The 17,846-nt window shown below is 35.2% G+C and overlaps 3 protein-coding genes and 1 long non-coding RNA gene across 8 annotated transcripts in view; 2 read left to right on the forward strand and 2 right to left on the reverse strand.

Annotated features, from left to right (window-relative positions):
• Nucleotides 1-2,198: 2,198 nt before the first annotated feature.
• LOC124175841 (F-actin-capping protein subunit beta) lies at nucleotides 2,199-5,756 on the reverse strand. The gene is made up of 4 exons (XM_046556432.1): nucleotides 5,497-5,756; nucleotides 4,556-4,767; nucleotides 4,092-4,464; nucleotides 2,199-3,336 (listed from the first exon to the last, which is right to left on the reverse strand). Exons 1-4 carry the CDS (start codon nucleotides 5,497-5,499, stop codon nucleotides 3,103-3,105), a joined length of 822 nt encoding a protein of 273 aa, XP_046412388.1. The 5' UTR covers nucleotides 5,500-5,756; the 3' UTR covers nucleotides 2,199-3,102.
• Nucleotides 5,757-7,200: 1,444 nt separating this feature from the next.
• Nucleotides 7,201-15,329, forward strand: LOC124176817. 4 transcript variants are annotated; one of them, XM_046558546.1, is made up of 5 exons: nucleotides 7,201-7,869; nucleotides 9,263-9,630; nucleotides 10,056-13,844; nucleotides 14,050-14,727; nucleotides 14,997-15,329. In XM_046558546.1, exons 1-3 carry the CDS (start codon nucleotides 7,764-7,766, stop codon nucleotides 10,287-10,289), a joined length of 708 nt encoding a protein of 235 aa, XP_046414502.1. In that variant the 5' UTR covers nucleotides 7,201-7,763; the 3' UTR covers nucleotides 10,290-13,844; nucleotides 14,050-14,727; nucleotides 14,997-15,329. The 4 variants fall into 4 exon arrangements, with proteins under 4 accessions (XP_046414502.1, XP_046414503.1, XP_046414501.1 ...); XM_046558547.1 differs by having other exon boundaries at nucleotides 10,056-13,804; XM_046558545.1 differs by having other exon boundaries at nucleotides 10,056-14,727.
• Nucleotides 10,482-17,846, reverse strand: part of LOC124176816 (transcription factor A, mitochondrial) — a 38,592-nt gene continuing 31,227 nt past the window's right edge. The window contains exons 5-6 of one of the 2 annotated variants that reach the window (XR_006869474.1): nucleotides 13,347-13,487; nucleotides 10,482-10,777 (exon numbers count right to left, since the gene is read on the reverse strand). The gene's annotated coding sequence lies outside the window, so the exon portion shown is untranslated. Of the gene's footprint in view, nucleotides 10,778-11,096; nucleotides 13,488-17,846 lie in introns of those variants that run through there. The other variant, XR_006869473.1, reaches the window with a different exon arrangement.
• Nucleotides 15,875-17,052, forward strand: LOC124176818. The gene is made up of 3 exons (XR_006869476.1): nucleotides 15,875-16,243; nucleotides 16,315-16,498; nucleotides 16,598-17,052. It is a non-coding gene; the product is annotated as an uncharacterized LOC124176818 (long non-coding RNA).

Below are 17,846 nucleotides of genomic sequence, written 5' to 3' on the forward strand. Positions count from 1 at the left end.
TGGTACTCTCCACCGGGGGGTAGCGCAACACAATATTAGACAAAACGCGGTCGGTAAAGGACCTGAATCTGAGTCGGTAACCATACCAACAGGATTGACCCGAATTTTGCATGCAAATGATGACGTCATGTGTGTAGCGATTGCATCACGACCGAACTGATTATTTTGATAGTTTTACGGTGAATATCGCTAATCCAATTTATTGTTCCGTGAAACACCCTTGAATATGGGACATTCTTCGACGAATCGGACAGATTTAGATAAAAATAGACCGACACAATTTTGATGTAGCTTAACATTTTTTCACGGGTTCTATATCGAAAAAATAGGGATACGTATTCCAGGATTTTTTATTTCACATATTTTGTAAAATAGAGGGGATCGAAAGTTTGATAATTTGGTATTTTTTGGCTTGGAAGACTCACTTTCAAAAATTCATAACGCCGGTTCTGTTTGAGCTGAAAAGTTCGTTTTTTCAACCCAAAGCCGATAAAATGAATTTTAATGCAACAATTCTTTCATTTACGATTATAAATAGACAACTATAAATCAACGTTCAGCGTCTGGTCTTTCGTTTCGATGAAACAGAACTGAAGTTGTTTTTTAATCCTTTCCTAATAATTGCGTTCGTTAAACAGTTTCGCGACGAAGAATTTTTGATTTTCTGAAACCTAAGGAAGATCAAAACTCGTTTAAAAAGAGTTCGAATTTTTTTCGTTCGTTAGGAAACACTTTCAAAAGAAACTGTTACATTCATCCGCATTGGAAATCTGAATTTACGATTTTATATGAATTTTCAATTATTACATTCAAATTACTGGCACTAAAACAGTGCCACACTGAGAAAAATTCATTTCTTACAGTAACTAGAAAAATTGAGTAAATCAGGTATCATTAAAAAAACTGTTTCAATATTGTTGGAGTTACGAAAAACGAGGTACACGTAACCATTGTACGCTGTTGTCGGTTTACTCTACTTTTTTAGGTAAATGAGGCTTTAGCGTCAATTTATTGTTGCACAAGCATTAAATTTTCCTAACAGTTAAAAGAAAGTATAGCAACAGTGATCGTAACGAAAAAGAATAGTAACGGATACTAGAAACTAATTTTCATTTTCTACCTAGAACTATATTTTCCGATTGTGTTAAAAAATGAAAATAGTCAAGGACTGAGCGGTACCCGGAATTAAAAATTTCAGTGCAGTGAAACAATAGTGTTTTTCGATACTAGTGCGCGAAGGTGGCAATGCCCGCACAAGCGTGACGGCGCAGCACGAGCCCGTAGGCGAGTTGAAGGGCGAGTGTGGCGCATTCACGCGAGATAGGCATTGCCAGCTTTCGCACTAGTATCGAACTCTATTTTTTGCTACACCTGTAATGGAAAGTCCGACGTGCACGATTATTTTTACACGAAACCACGGCACGATGTCTATTCAGTGACGATGTCGAGCACGGCAAAGAGTGACAAACTATTCCATCGGTGGCGCTAGTGCAGCTGTTTGCGAAATGCGCAACTGTGGATAAAAGCGCGACCGTCTTTTTCGCACACCGCTAGCAATGTGCGAAGGTTCATCTTATACCGCCGGCAATGTGCGAAGGTTTTCTTTCTCACATCCCTAGCAATGCGCGAAAGTTTTTCCCGCACACGTGTATAAAAGACTACTTTCGGTGCTTGTAAATGGTGCATAAAAATGGACTTTCCATGCAGGTGTTGCAAAAACTATTACAACAGATAGCGCAACAATTAATCTTGAATTTTCTTACACCGGATGGAGGTATTTTTTGGTGCGCTTGTTTTTTCGAAAAAACGACAACAAACACCGCAAATAAGCCAGAATCGTTACTGAAAATCTCGTCGATAGCTACAAATTTGACCACTCTCAGCGCTACTCGTACTCGGGCTCGGCCGCTATAAGTCTGTGGCTCGCGCATGAATTTTTTTTCAATTTACTTTGAGCACTATTCTACTGAGGCTAGTGATAAGCTTTGTACAGCAATAATTGATTTATCACAACATTCGCAGTCCTTGATCTACTAGACCATACGAAATTGAGTATAATAGTCCTTCAATCGCAACGTTCTAAAATATTAAATTCAAGCGATTTGGTACTATTATTACATTATCAGAATCGCTGAAAAAAAAATCTTGATTTGTTTCCTATGATAAATTTCAAGTGTGATTTTAGTAATAATTCGAAGTGAAGGGAAATAATAATTATTATTGGGCGATATATTTTTTTTCATTTACCATTCACTTTAACGATATCTATTAGCCACGCAAATACGTGTTCACGCATTAACATCAGCCAGGAAACTTTTATTGCAGTATATAACATATTTCATCATTTGCAAATAAGTGGTTAAAGTATTTTAAGGATGTTACCACGTGACCAATTTAAGAGTTTCTATGAGAAGCTCATTCTTTTGTGAATCTTTGAATCGAATTCGAATTTATGTAGAATGATCGTGTGATTTTCGGAAAGTGTGCTCTGGTAAGCTAGTGCTGAATAAGTATCTTGCAGATTTTTCATTTAATTACACCGCGAGGCAGGTTTTGAGATTATATTTTACAAATTATTCGATAATCAATTCATATAATAATTTATTGGTCCTAGCTGACCAGAGTGTACTTTCTCAAGACGATCACATCACAAAGAATTGTAAATCGAATCGACGTTACGACACCACGTGCAAAACACTTTAAGGATGGTTCACTTTGCAGACCGTAGTAAAGTAGCAGACTCACATGTTTGCTCATTTTACAAATTCGTGACATCACTTCAATTCTTTGGAATAAATTATAATTGCAAATTGAATATCAAATTAATTCGCATTGATGTGTCAAACTGAAATGAGGTTGCTGGCGAATTCAAAAAATCGAAAGGGGATAATAAAAATTATTTTGAAGTTAGTCAACCATGTGACAAAAACAAAGGATCTATGTATGTTTGAGAACAAACAAATCAACTGCTAAAACCCTTGAGATGAAAATTTTCGATTACAAAAAAAGATAACAATTTGACGCGACATTGGCCATTGCAGCTTGTTATTATGTTTTTCTTTCCTAATCACAATCGTAATAGCCCTCGTACAGCTCGATAGATCAATTATTCGCATTCCTTTTTTGCAAAGCTGCAGCTAAATCTTGCTTAAGTGCAGCCTGTTGTCTTTGATCCGCCAGTAATTGGACCGATCTTAAACCGTTCACTATATCTTTTGTTTTGCTAAAATATATCTCGTTCAGCGTATTTCGAATTTTATTTTCCATATCCTCTACCATTCGACCAATGTTGGCAATATGAGGTGATGTCTCGCTTAGTGCCGCATCCTGTTCGACCTGAATAAACAAAAACATAAAAATCAGATTGATTTATTTGCTCATCCGATTACATGACCTTAATCGAACAAATTGCAGAATATTGCGAAGTTAGAATAGATTTAGACATTAACAACAGAAATATTCAGATCTTTTTGATGTCAGAAAAGTTTTTGGGAACAGTATATTTCGAATGTGAATGTTTTTAAAAAGTACTAAATTTTATAAAGTTAGCTTCATAGTAGATAGTACCCATCGTAACATAATTTTACTGTTTTACGTCATTTAATTATGTATGGAATACTTCGTGGTAGACTTTTGTAATCTTACGAGTATCCCGATAAAATTTTGAACATCATTTTAGCAACTACAAAGGGAAACTCTTGCACACGAGAAGCTACATCTTATAATTGCCGTGTGAAGTGGCACAAGAATGGTGGTATAATATACAATAGATCACTACAAATTAATAAATTTTAGGCCTATAACAAGTAAAAATTATTGTGTACTGATATTTGATTTTTAGGAACGAACCTATGCACTGTTCATTCAAGTAACAACAAACTACGTGAAATAATGCATAGTTTTTTAACGTTATACTGTTTTTGTGTGCAGTCTTTTTTTTACGAAGTTCGTTGCCTGACACCAATAACGCGTCACAGCACGGAAAGAATCTCATTTTCCTGAACAGTAGTTTACTATGAAGGATGTTCAGCATTAGTGAAATAGACTAGGTCGGATAATCGCCAGACTTGCATAGAAATATGTTTGGTCACCTGTCTAGTTAAACTTCCACCAAGATTCATAGTTCCAGAACCATGTTTGTTTGTCTGTAACCAGAGCATGGCTGTAGATGTTAATTTGTAGTGGGCAGTTCTGCCCGTAGATTTCTCTTGTACTTCAACAACGTGTATCGAATCCCAGCAGCCTTTTATCTTCTTTGAACCATCACCTGCCTTTTTTATTAATATGACTCCTGCAAAACCATGATCCAGGTCCCATAAATAAACCGACGATACACCACCTTCGAAGTATAATTCTCGATATTGGTCAAATGCATGATTGGCATCTATCTCCAATTTCCTTAGCCTTTCAGAAGGCATCGATCCATCTTCCAAAGGTGGATCATACGTGTTGCTCCATGGTGACCTGTAATAAAGATTGCTCAATACTTTGATTGCTAGAACTTGAATAATTATTCATTAACAATATTACACAAATACAGATATATGTTTCTCACCTGTATGAATCTCCATCTCGATTATAGTCACATAAAAGGTAATCTTTACCAGATTCTTTATCCTTGGCTATTTTTAAAGGCTGGTCAACGGAGGACAATAAGTCTTCACACAAAGTTGGTACAAGGTCGATCAAATCACTGAGATTTTTTTCAATTTGCTGGGGAGGTAAGCGTCTCATGAGATCCAACGCACAATCCATTTGTTGTTCCGACTTTCAAGTCATGAAAAATATAAAATTTGGTAAGACATTAATAGTAAGAAAAGAGCATTTATCTCAAACTTTTTATGCAAGGGGACCCAGGACTATCCCCCACAGGCTACCAATGTGTTCCTCGTACAAATCTGCAATTGAAACTTTCTTACTTTTGATTTGAAATATTTCACTTGCAGCTTACAGCTATGTAAAGTTGACCAATGGATTAATCAATTTGAAAGTTCTGTAATTCACAAACGACAAATTTCGCATGAGGAATTAAAAGCCCTTCAGTCTCAGTTTTCACAAGGAATACATTGGTAGTCTATGGGGCGATGGTCGTAGTTCACCCTGCGTACACACATGTAAGAACCAACTTTAATGTTCGCATAAGGAAATTTTTTTTTTTTTCTTGTTCGGAATATGTAGATATGAGACCTTGAATTGAAACACATTTCGTGTCCTGACATGGTAGTACTCTTAGCATATGTATTTACAATCTTGTACAAGAATTCCGATTATTCGATGGGCCATTTTGAATTGCAGGATTTAAAAGTATAGGTTATGTTTGTAATTCGAACTAATGTATTGTGTTCCATGTTGCGAGAATGTTGAATTTCGTGTCTAGCAGTCTCAGATGATCAACGTAATAATTTGTTTGTGATCCATAACCGGACAATAATATAACAGAGCTACGATCGTATCTAACATATCCACAAATAAACACGACAGACTAAAATGACTCACCATGGTGAATGCCAGCGGTACACCCAAAACCGATGCAATATAAATCCTGAATTCACAATTCGTTTACGTGAAATAGAGTAACACTTATTGGAATGTCACGAAATGATAATTAGCAATGACTAATATTGTTGATTGTTAAATTTGTCGACTCTGTTGAAGCAACAAAAAGAGTGACATTTGAAGGGTGTGTCAGTAGCCTGTACCAAAGTCTTCTTCCCTTTATATGGTTAACGGTTCCGCCTGAGTACCACGGTTTGCTGCATCTCACTGTTACAGGAGACTAAGGCCTGATTTTCACGCGCAGCACACAACCGATTGCAGCATGCTCTGATTGGTCAATTCACCAAAATCACCAAGCGGGAGTCAACAAAAAATGGTGATTTTGGTGAATTGATCAAGGCCGTGTTCGAAAATTGACTGACAGTACTGTCAGCAATCTTTCATCTCTTTTGCGCTGCCAAGTTCATGTACAGCTCTGTCTCTGGCCTAGGGAATTTTCAGTACTGGCAGTCAATTTACGAACATGGCCCAAATAGACCATGCTGCATCTAGCTATTTGCTACACGTGAAAATCCAGCCTTAGGGTGCTGCCCGATTGCCCATGACGAATGGACGGATCACGGAACAACAGAACGAAATCTGTAGTTACTTCGAGAATTCCGTTCCACACACTATTTTGTCTTGTGCATCATGTGGCAAATTTCGACCGGAATGAATGTAAATTAGCGCTATTCTGCTTATTTCATTAAATAATTAATATATTTTCACATAAAAATGCTTTATTTTGTATCAACCTTACGTATGAAGTTATGATATAAGATAGCATCACGGAGTAGTAGGAAGGAGACAACACTCGAGCAGCACTTGGCAGCGCTGGCCCAGTTTTTGGGGCAACGTAAGAAGAATTGTCAAGGTGCGATTTAATCGCCTCTTACGGTGTAAGCCCGCATAGCGCACTCATCCCCTTCCCCATATGATCTTACGATTCGCCGTTTGCAAACCTTTTTCTCGGATTTAATGTCGGTTGAGATTAAAAAAGCAATCACTCGGTTTTTACTGTTTTTTAATCACTTTAGATGCGTATTTTACGAATTTACGGAGTATGTTTATAAAACGGAGGCTTATAGGTTACGATTGCCGCCCTTTTTTTTACATTTTGTAGCGAAAATTTCACTTTTTTCCAAGAGGCGCTCAAATCGCATTGAGACAGTTTCTCTTACGTTACCTCAAGACTGGGGACAAGTTTTATCGCAGAGTGTTGTCTCCCTACTACTCCGTGGATAGTATAAATGTTTTATTCTTACGGTGGGTTCACATAGGCGTGGTGTCGCGGAGCGCGGTCGAATTGTAACCAATGAAAATGCATGAAATCTAGAGGAAGAAAACAACACTCAAGCAGTGCTCGGTTTTCACTACTTTTGGCTCACTTCAAATGCGTATTTTACAAATTTACGGAGTATTTTCATAGCACGAAGATTTATAGGTTACGATCTAAGATCATTGCTCTTCTTTGTTTACATTACATAGCGAAAATTTCACTTTTTTGCGTAAGAGGCGCTTAAGTCGTATTCAGACAGTTCTTCTTACGTTACCTTAAAATTGGGAACAAGATTTATCGCAGAGTATTGTCGCTTTCCGCTCCTTCCTACTACTTCGTGTCTGCAACAGTACGTCATTGTGAACCCACCCTTAGGCTGACAATGGGCGGGCACGCTTAGAAATGCTTCAGTACGAAGTTACAGTTTAGATACTGAAATGAATCTACGAAAGCGTTGTCAGTTGGCGTTGTAAACCATATCACAGATTCCTTACCCTCCAACTTCCTATCGAAGCGGTTATGGTTACGGTCACGGACAATGTAAACCGTCTTTTACGGTTATGTGCTGGCACCCATAGTTTTTTTTTTGGTGTGTGTGGGCGAATTTTCACAGATAATCGGGGGTTATTAAAGGATGGACAATCGCTAGTCAACACTAAACGACCAACGAACAATTCCGCACAAGCGGAACTCAATTCGAATCCAAAATATCATGAGGATCTGACGTTACTCGAATTCCCTAACCGAATTTGATTTATTAATAACGAATAAACAATTGACTATCAAACATCGAGAACTCATTATAAAACACCATCAAACGATCAACAACCGGTTAAAAACAGATCAACTTCTTTGGGTGTGAATGAGCGGCAAAGCATATGGAGCTCTTGCTCCATTTTATAAACTTCACGACTTCTAATAGAGCTTTTACTTCGTGGATTGAATAAACATGGCAGACGCGATTGCTAGACGAGAGGCTCGGCGTAAACGAATTTTGGAAAATTCAGAGACTCGATTGCAAAGAATTACTAGTGGACAGCGTATCGGACACGAAGGTGAAAATAATTATTTCGTAATCTTTTAATGATTAACAGTGGACGTATGTACGATGAATATTACATAAAATGTTTACTAATATTTTTGTAACCTAACTGCAAATTTATTGGTCAGGCTGCATTATTCGAGGCCAGAAAGAAATTGAATCGTTTTTACATGATGTCAAATAGAGGAACGATCGATTCTAAAAGTTTCCTTGTGTTGGATTTATGTTTGTGACAGTACATTTAAAAATTATCAAAAGATCCAAGTCTTGTATCTTTTCCTTGTGTTTGATTTCTGTTTGTGACAGTACATTTAAAAATTATCAAAAGATCCAAGTCTTGTATATTTTCAATGCTAACTAAAGGGTAATAAGAGTTCACACTGTTCAAATTTTATAAAAAGTAATTGAAAGTTTTTAATATCGTCGGTAAAACTATGTTGCGTAGTAGCTTTGGAATTGTGTAATGAATTGTAATTATTTTGGTTTTTACCTAAGAGTTTAGTTATTTGTGGTCTAAGACCAATTATTCTTATATTAACAATAATAGTACAATTTATTTGATAGAACTAACAAGTCTCGGGCCACAAATGGTGTGGCATGTAAATAAATTTAAATAGAGATATATACTTTGGCGTACCGGTTAATAAGCCTTCAGCATACTTTTATAAGCAAAGAAACATGCTTGTGGTGTGCACATGAACAGAATTATCATCCAAGTTTTTTCAGCATCCACATAGGTGGTGCTGAGGAGTGTATACATACACAAATATCTCATATACTGGTATAAGGTGGCGACAGGCCAGGAAAACTGAGAATAGTCCGAAAATTTTGTCTATTGGGAAAAGTTAGGGAATTATGATGGACCATAGGGATAAACGTACGATTTTGATAAATTGTTTTCAAACTTGGACTATGCTTCTTAAATTCAGCCAATCTAATTCTCTGAAATGGTATCGTTCAGTTTCTAATTATTTGTGTGAAATGAAGCAATACTATGTGGTTTTAAATCCATATTTATATATTAAAGGTACACAATTTCTGGAGCTTTTGGTCACAAAAGTGGCTTTAAGTTTCATGAACAAAGGTCAGGGAATTTTATTTGAGCATAATTGTAACCACTCTGTAGTAACGTGTTTGAAAGGTTTGCTAGAGGCCCATAGAATGAAGATTTTCATTACCAATAACAGTTCCGTGAGACCAGTAATGAAATTTTTTATTTTTAAGTGAGCATTTTTTTTACAACATGAAATATGAAGCATGAATCGAATCAATATGATTTAAATTGAAATATTGCTATGTTGATTTATAAAACTTTTTGTAAATTTCAACTGTTTAGACTTTAGTCTACGTAATAAAGAATCTTGAGAAATTCGAACTCACCATCACCATTACAATATGTTTTTCAGATGTTCATCCTGACCTAACCCAACCAAAGAATGACGATTTGGTCAAAACTTACTTAGAACATCAAGATTACGTAACCCTAACAGAGTCATTGCCAAATAATTTACATAGGCGTGAGGGTTCATCTATGGATGATAGTCCTGCTTTGATGAACCATATTGTACAGAATGAGACACAGAACAATACTGTTACAAACAAAGTTACGAATGTACCAAACAATGATAATAAGAATGCTTCTATCAAAAAAGTATTTCAATCTGCCGATGCAGGTGTGTTATTCAGTGTATTTGGAAACAAATGGACGCTCGTACTCCTTGCAGCGCTCGTAAATATTTTATATCTTTTGCAACTGCAACGTTTCTGTGGCAAGGTAAGATTATAATTGTAAGTACTCCCTTATTTCCCTATCCACCATATGAATTATATTAATGCATAAAGTGAATGTACTCGTAATCACCTAGTAATTGCTCACTCTTAACAACTTTGCCAAAGACGACACCTATTTCCTCACTGGGAATTTGATCAACCCTTACAGCACAAAAATTGAAAACCAAAGATTTTACTACTATATGTTTGCATAATTATGACTTCCATTTGAAGACTGTATCAAAATTGGGTTTTGAAGTTTTCATGCGTATATATCCTAAAAGAGAATGTTTTTTCAACTGGAATGTTTCTATTTGGTGTGTATCGTCAGTGAAAAATCAGAAAATGACCAACGAAGGAATAAAATTTTAAACTAAGGTTAGAAAAATTTACGATATATTATTGTCTATATTACTCTTCATTTTGCAGGATATTCTTGTACCATTCTTTACACTGGTGTTGGTAAGACTGCATCTATTTGAAAATAAAGCAGAAATGCAGGGTGGAAACATGTTATCTGCGGTTCTAATATTGTGTAGCGTGGATCCTAAACTCGTTCGTAATCTCAGATGGGTCATGAGAATATGTAGAAAAGTTGTAGAAGAATTTTCAATCTATATCTTCAGCTTTATCGTCCTGCACAATGTGGCTTCATTGTATTAGCACGACATTGATATAACAGTTCTAACAATTGATTTATCAAATAATGAGCTACTGCAATATACAATAAATCTTTTTTACTTTGCAACGAAACGTCGCCTGAAAATTGGATGTCAAATAATGAAACACTGTCCTTCTATAAATTAATTATAATATATATACTCATAATAAATTTTCTTTTTTTTGAAAACCTACCTCTGTATTCGAAGATTCCATCAAGGCGAATTGATTTCCAGAAAATAGAAAAGGGACAAGGAGTGTTTTTTTTCCCTTTTTAATGGGAAGTGATGCTCAAAAACGTATTTCGACTCCTTGGTCACAGCTATATTTCATTTAATCTTAATGTCTGGATTACAAATATTTGTTTAAGGAACATCTACATTTCAATCTTTACGAAATATGACGATAATCATGATTAATAATGATCCTTCCAAACGAATCACTTTAGATGATTGCAGTGAAATATTAGTTTCACCCAGTATAATGTATCCCTACAAACAGTCAAAAAACGAAATTGGTAAATAAATATTGCAGTATACATAATAAGTTTTGCGTGCAGCATATGAAAACTAGTTTGCTAATTAAGAGAAGTACTAAAAATTATGTCGATGCACAAACAAAACAGAGTATATGAGTTATATTATTATTTATTTCTGTAATTGAATAACACACACACACGCACACACACACACACACACACACAAGGGAGAGTGAGGCAAAATGGGCCCCTCAACAACGTTTAACGTTGGAACGATTTTGGCAACACAATTCGTTTTGTCTTTGGCCTAAAAATACATTTCAAGCATTATCGATATTTTTTGCATTTGATTGTACAGGCAGCCCATTTTGCTCGCCTCTCCCCTATACAAATTGTTCTTAAGATGTGGAGGAGGTTCACTAGTTTAGTCGCTGCAGGGAATAGAGAGGAATGGTTTCAAGTGCAGTTAGTCTTCCTCACTGGCCATAGTATGCCCGGCAGAACCTACAAGCTAACGCATTTGGTTACGTTAATATTAATTACTCACAAGTGATACAGCTAAGGGATTCAGATTTTATATGCGAATTTTTGGATAGGTTTTTTGTAGTTTCATATTTCTTAATTCAACTTTCTTCTTTTTAAATAATTATTTTTATTTAAAAACGCGATTTTTTGTGTCTTCTGTAAAAGCTCGTACATAAGAATTTAATTTTCTTGTTTCATTATGGGTGAACAGCGGAGACCAACAGTTCAAGTACATATACTTCTAGTCGTGGAGAAAATATTTTTAAAAATGCAGTTTTTCTCCACATTTTTATGGACCTTCCTCAGGATAATTGATACTAATATGTAAGTAAGTTACTTGGTTTATATACCTTTTAATTTTAAATCATTTTAAGGATTAGCAAAACTTTTAACCTTTGAAACAAGTTACAAGGGTCTAGTTACTTAGAAATTATATAAATAGTCGGTCGATGGAACCTGTTTAAGGCAGTATTCTACTTTACATCTTTGAAAAAAACTCTATTTTTGTGAATTGTTTCTGAGAATACTATTGAAGATATGGATGTAGGGTGTGAAATGTTTAATAAATGCACTCTTGAAGTACATAAAAAAAACTTTCTTCATTTATTTTATACATTTTTTATGCATGTAAAGTATGGTCAAAACCAACACCTCAAAAAGTAGGGAAGGTTGCCGTCGTCGTAAAATCTTGCCGACGGATGGTTTGAACCAAAAAAATCAGATAGTTTTATGTTCAGTATGACTCCAGGAACCGATCTAAGTAGAATATTTTATGTATGTGCAAAATCAACAAAATGACGGCTAAAATACGAAAGAAAAAAAAGAATTGCGTTTTTTTTTTGCGTCTTTTTTTGCAATAAAAATATAGTTACAATTAAAATTTGAAGTTGATTGTAGTTAGGTCTGTCGATACAAACATATAGAATATGTGTTCAAAATTTCATAAGGATCGGTCCAATAGTTTTTGAGTTTTCACGACCACGATACTTGAAAACGTTGTTTCGAGAAAAACGCGTTTAAAGTTTTTGTAAGTGACAAATCGTAGAAAAAATGATCTTACGCTCCATCAGCGATACCTGGGCCATATAATATACCTTCAACTTGTTCCAGGTGAGTATGGTCATCTAATCTAGCCTGCTTTTTTTGAGTTCTGCTCTCCTTAGAAGCCTCAATCGAGCGGTGGTTCTCTCGAACGATGCGCTGTTGGTTGCGCATATTGTTGAACTGTATGGTGGTTTGGCCGATTTTCATGCCCATAATTTCCATTATTTTCAAAACTGGGCTGAATCTTTCGAAAATTTTGAGCTAACATTCGTCAATATATTTACTTTTGAAAAAAGTAAAAAAAAATTTTTTTTCAGTTGTAAAGTAGAATACTGCCTTAACAGAAAGTGTATATTTTCCAGATACAACATTTACTCAAATGACTAGTTACTTATTAGTTAAGATTAACAGGGCATCCACTATATTATTTACAGAAGAGTATTTGAAAAAAAAGCTATGCTCATTGTCAAGGTTGGGAATATCTTAGAATGAAGCTGTATATAATATGTAACTTAATTACATGCGGAGAATGGTAGAAAAACTGTATGAATTAGAAAAAAAATTGCTAACGACCAAGTTAATATACATTAAATAGACATATTACTAACATACTCTTTGAGTCAAACATAGTAAAATCTTTTATTATTCTGACACTACCCCATGTGCACACGTACAAGTGAATTTCACGGGAAGAATTGTCGAAGAGGAGAGACTACTTTTCGAATGTTTTGTAACGAAATGATTCCTTATTGAAAATTGTTGTGGGTGAAATAGCAGTTTCAGATCACAGTTAAATTGAAAGTAACGAAAGAAATTGTTATAACATATTCCGTGACAGCTGGACAGGCTTGTTCATACACTCACGTCACATGGCTGCCACGGAAATGACTGAATAGCATTTCGGTTGTTTAACGATTCACGGCACTTAGATACCACTAGAATTTATTCCACCAACAACAAAACAGCAGCGTGAATAGGATAATTGCAACTCCATTGTTAGTTAAGCTCTATACCTATACTGATATTTTGTGTCTGAGCCTTCGCTTGACCCAAATGAAATTATCTTCTGCCATGGACTTATGGACGGAGCCTCTCCCAACGGGGCTGAAGCGAAAGACGGAAGGGGCATCAGCGCCGTCAGCCATATTGATGAGCTAAATAGATATAGATATACATATACAGCTAAATAGATATACATATGAATACCACGGATATATATAAGCGTTTACGGCTTGCCTTTGACCAGCCCCCTGACACACGCTGCTAAAAGTGGTTCGCAAAATGTCCCTCGATTCTGCCGCCAATTTCCACCACTAGCGAGCGAACGTGTCACAAGTCTACTAGCGCCACGTAGAGGAACTAAAAAACGGGGACAAAACGCGTACAATTTTTTAAGTATGCGAGCAGTGGCGAGTGTCAGGGACCTGCCTTTGACGGATCGTTGTTGTTATTGTATAGGTTAGGTCAGAAGGTATCCAATAATTTTCCACAACGATATTTTTAATTGAATAGTGAGTGAGAATAATATACAACATGCCTTATTGTGTAGCTCCTAAGTGCAAAAACAGATCTTTTTCAAAACCCAAAAATCAATGTGAGATTGAAGTAGAGAATAAGACTACATTTCATCTTTAAGTATAAGTAACGCTTCTGGAACTGTAAATAATGTCAATGCTGTAATACCGAGTAATGTACTTAATTCTATATTCATTCAAGTTTTCCGAAGAATATTGAGAGGCGTAGGATATGGATTGATAAGATGGGGTTGACGAACGTAAGTATGCTAAAGTATGCTTATTTGGGCATTTCTCCACTAAATGGAAAATCGCTGTCATAAGCTAAATTTATGAAATAAATCTTAAAATTTCTCAGTTTGTTGTATCAATACCGACATAGAATTAGGTATTCTTGGCACGCCATAGCTTATTTAGGAATTTAATAATGGAATATTCGAATAAATGAACCTCAGACGTCTCAAAACACAGTCCCCTGGTACGTCCCTTTTCCAGAATTACAAATCTTGTTACAAATATTTATTTTTGTGCCGTTGATAATTGAATAAAAAATATCCAAATACATTAACAAAAATAGTTAGCATCTTTATACATCACAATTATATTTTTACAATAGAATTTTAATTAAAATATCCATGTGTGAATGCTGTCCTCAAATTATTAAAACAGTCCCTTGTTAAAACTTTAAAACCGCGCTGAAGTCATATTTAGTTTTGGCGCGAAGTATTTAGATTGCGAAACGGAACGCAATCGGTGTGAAGTTTGTTCGGTTGTGTCGCTAGCGGGCAGCCATCATTTTGTTTGGTGCTACTACTGCGTCTTCTGGTGAACCACGCGTCTCGGCCGTTAGTAAAAACACCGTGGTAAAAACATTCCCCTGGTAAGTCTTTTTTTTTTACTATTTTAAGAGTTTTGATAACGATAATTTGTTTAAAATAATTGATCATTTAGTATGTAGCCACATCTGTTGCGTTTATCTGAATGTTTTTAAATGATATTGTTTTATTAAGTATTCATGTAAAAATTACAGTCCCCTGGCCAACAGTCCCCTGTCATTTCATAGCACAGGGGACTGTTCCTACCACAGGGGACTGTTCATACTACTGTTTTCTTAGGTTTTGATCACAAAGAGTAACGTTTCTATCGTAGGTATTATCTCAAAATGCCACTGAAAAAGAAGTCACCCAGAACAAGAGAAGAAATACTTGAACAAAAACGTATAGCTGACCGTTTGAGATATCGACGACTTAAAAATGACCCTCAAAAAAAAGAAGAATTGAAAGATAAAGAAAGGCAGAAGTATCAACAGAAAAAAGAAAAAGGTAAAAGAAAATTAGTTAAAGATATGAGTCTTCGTGAGCATAAGGCTGTAAAAAAGGTTTGGAGAAAGCATTGTTCTAAGTATCGTGTAAAAAAAAAGTCATGAAACTAACTGTAACTTTTATGAAAATTTGTGATAAAAAGGGCCACAAGTTTAGAATGGACGAAAATGATATTTCTGATGTCAGTTTTGACCAAATATTGCAGAAGTTACCAGATCCAGATCTAAGTCTAAAAGAGAGAACATTATTTTATTATTTTCCTGTATCTGTACCGGTCTTTCAGAAGAATTAATTAATTTACATATTTTTCCCTAAAGTACAATGTTAAGACTGATTTGTTTGTAAGGTGTTGTACAATTAATGTTAATTATTTTAGTTACTTCAAAAGTATTATGTCGACCTAAAATATCGGCTGTGATAATTAATTAGCAGTAGTAATGTTTCTTTGTTTATTATTTTTTATATTTTTTGGTTCTGTGTTAAAAAGCAGGATACCATATTTTTCATTATTATAAAGACTGACTTTAGTGTCATAGTTTAAAAGTTTAGAAGTTTTAGTTAAGAAGTTGTCTTAGTTTAACAGTATTTTTAAAACTTAATTGTTTTGTGAAGTTTAACGCAACTGTTATTGGGCTTAAGAAAAGTCACTATAATAAATAAGATTTGTTATAATACTGTTGATTTTATTCAAAAAATTACATATTTTAAGAATGGTAAAGAAAAATAAAGAGTTTTATTACTTAAACAAAAATACTAATTGTTTTTGTCCATAAAACATTCCCCTGGATGGTTACAACAGTCCCCTGTCACGGTTTTGCGAAAAATCGTCCATAACTCAAAAACCAAGGGGAAAATGTGTGGGCTTTTTTAAGATATATATTTAATTTACTATTGCCCTTAATTTTATTGACAAACATTCTCAACATTTAATAAAATTACTTCAGGACAGTCTTGTATGGACGAATTTCCAAATAGCAGAGAAACGCCCATTTATGTTCATGTCACTTTTCACCGGAATCATTCGATTGAACATCTGCCTTCAAAGTTAGGCTGAAAGATGATGCTATTCCAAATGTGAGTTCAATTCATAGTTTTTTAATACAAATATGTTTCAGCATGTGAATATAAATCATATATTTATGTAGGTTTGCATCCAGAAGAATGCTGTCTTGCAAGACACATGCAGCGTTGATAAAAAACAAGATTGCTCTGAAGCCACAGAAAGTTTTCTCTCAGATGGGGTCGCATTGCACCCCGAAGCAGCGGAACCTTCATCTTCAATCGATGAAATTTGTGAATCAGCAAATAAAGGGCCGAGAATTGATAGCCGTGAGTTGATATAAATTCTATTTTGACAATGTTTAATTGTTGAGATGTATGGGACTGTTGGTAGTACAAATATTTGTTTCATAATTTTAATCTTTTTAGCATCAAAGGGTTGTAACAAAAAAAATGTCTTTTGTCAAACGCCACAACCGCCCAAATGTGTCGATAAAGCTACGTGAGTATCGAAATTATTCATTGTAAATTCTCCCACCAGGGTGTATACGCACCGGGAAATCCAGGAATTCCAGGAAAAAGCTGGGAATTTTTCCTACCGGGATAAAACCAGGAAAAATACGGGAATTTTCTGGTACTCCAGAATAATGAGACAAATTTTGCACAATTAGTACCTAATTCATATTTTTTAGAAAACATTTTTTCCCATTCTGCCTTGTTAACTTTGTATTAAGGTAGTTCTGTATGTACACGTATCAGCCAAAAGTTTCGACCGTAGTGTACAGTAAGATCTCATACGTACGTGGCGCTACCTGTCTCGAACTTTTGGCGATGCTGTACACTGTTCATGTTCTACACAATCACACCTTATGCATGGATAGGGCCCCTACATATAGAGAGCGCCTCTGTAAACTTGGCAACATCGCAATTGTTCAGTATACATATAGTAGCGTCCAACGTGAAAGTGTCAGAGTTCTGTAAAGTTATATTTGTTTTGTGAAAAAAAAATCTTGATAATGGCAACCCAAACGCGATTCAAGGGTCAGTTTGTGAAGAAAAAAGTGCTCGATAAAAAACTAAAAGCAGTTTCCGCCATGTGTCGAGCGAATGCCGCTAAACGAGAGGACAGTGGACATAACCTCCATGATCGGCAACAAGAATTTGCTGTCGAAGGGCGCCGAATCGTCGATTTAGAATATCTGGCCCAACAATTGAAGTGTACGAGGTGTGTTCAAAAAGTAAGGTGACTTTTCTAATTTCGCGGGCTATGTCCGTTCGATCTTCGATTTTTTTTTATGTTATGTTGGTACACTTGTCCCGAACATCTGTACACAGTTTCAAGTGTATTGGGAAATCATCCACTCAGATACGCTACCTGACGGATCAAATATAAACTACTCTATGCAGGTCGAGCTTAAACTGCTGATATCAAATATAATATGTGAGAAATGTAGTTTAAAAGTGTTAAACTTTTTTTTAAATATTAAGTAATCAATTATTATCTATAAGCTTAGTTATTACTTAAAAACATCTTAAATTTCAATATTTGATCAAAAAATTTAATCATGGAGTTTCCACCACGAGAAAATAAAAAAAAAAATAAAAAAATAAAAAAAAGTGTTTTCATTACATTTCACCAAAAATGACTTCATACCAACATGTAAGTAATTACCTATAG

This window comes from Neodiprion fabricii, chromosome 2, assembly GCF_021155785.1.
Source record: "Neodiprion fabricii isolate iyNeoFabr1 chromosome 2, iyNeoFabr1.1, whole genome shotgun sequence".
NCBI lineage: Eukaryota > Metazoa > Arthropoda > Insecta > Hymenoptera > Diprionidae > Neodiprion > Neodiprion fabricii.

What these genes read in the sequence shown, in the direction of transcription:
- LOC124175841 (XM_046556432.1), bottom strand. An exon ending in CGAGATGGAGATTCATACAG is followed by an intron (nt 4,465 to 4,555) that starts GTGAGAAACATA and finishes TCTTTATTACAG; the next exon opens with GTCACCATGGAGCAACACGT. An exon ending in GTGGAAGTTTAACTAGACAG is followed by an intron (nt 3,337 to 4,091) that starts GTGACCAAACAT and finishes TTGTTTATTCAG; the next exon opens with GTCGAACAGGATGCGGCACT.
- LOC124176817 (XM_046558545.1), top strand. Translation starts at nt 7,764, where the DNA reads ATGGCAGACGCGATTGCTAGACGAGAGGCTCGGCGTAAACGAATTTTG. An exon ending in ACAGCGTATCGGACACGAAG is followed by an intron (nt 7,870 to 9,262) that starts GTGAAAATAATT and finishes TATGTTTTTCAG; the next exon opens with ATGTTCATCCTGACCTAACC. An exon ending in TGCAACGTTTCTGTGGCAAG is followed by an intron (nt 9,631 to 10,055) that starts GTAAGATTATAA and finishes TTCATTTTGCAG; the next exon opens with GATATTCTTGTACCATTCTT.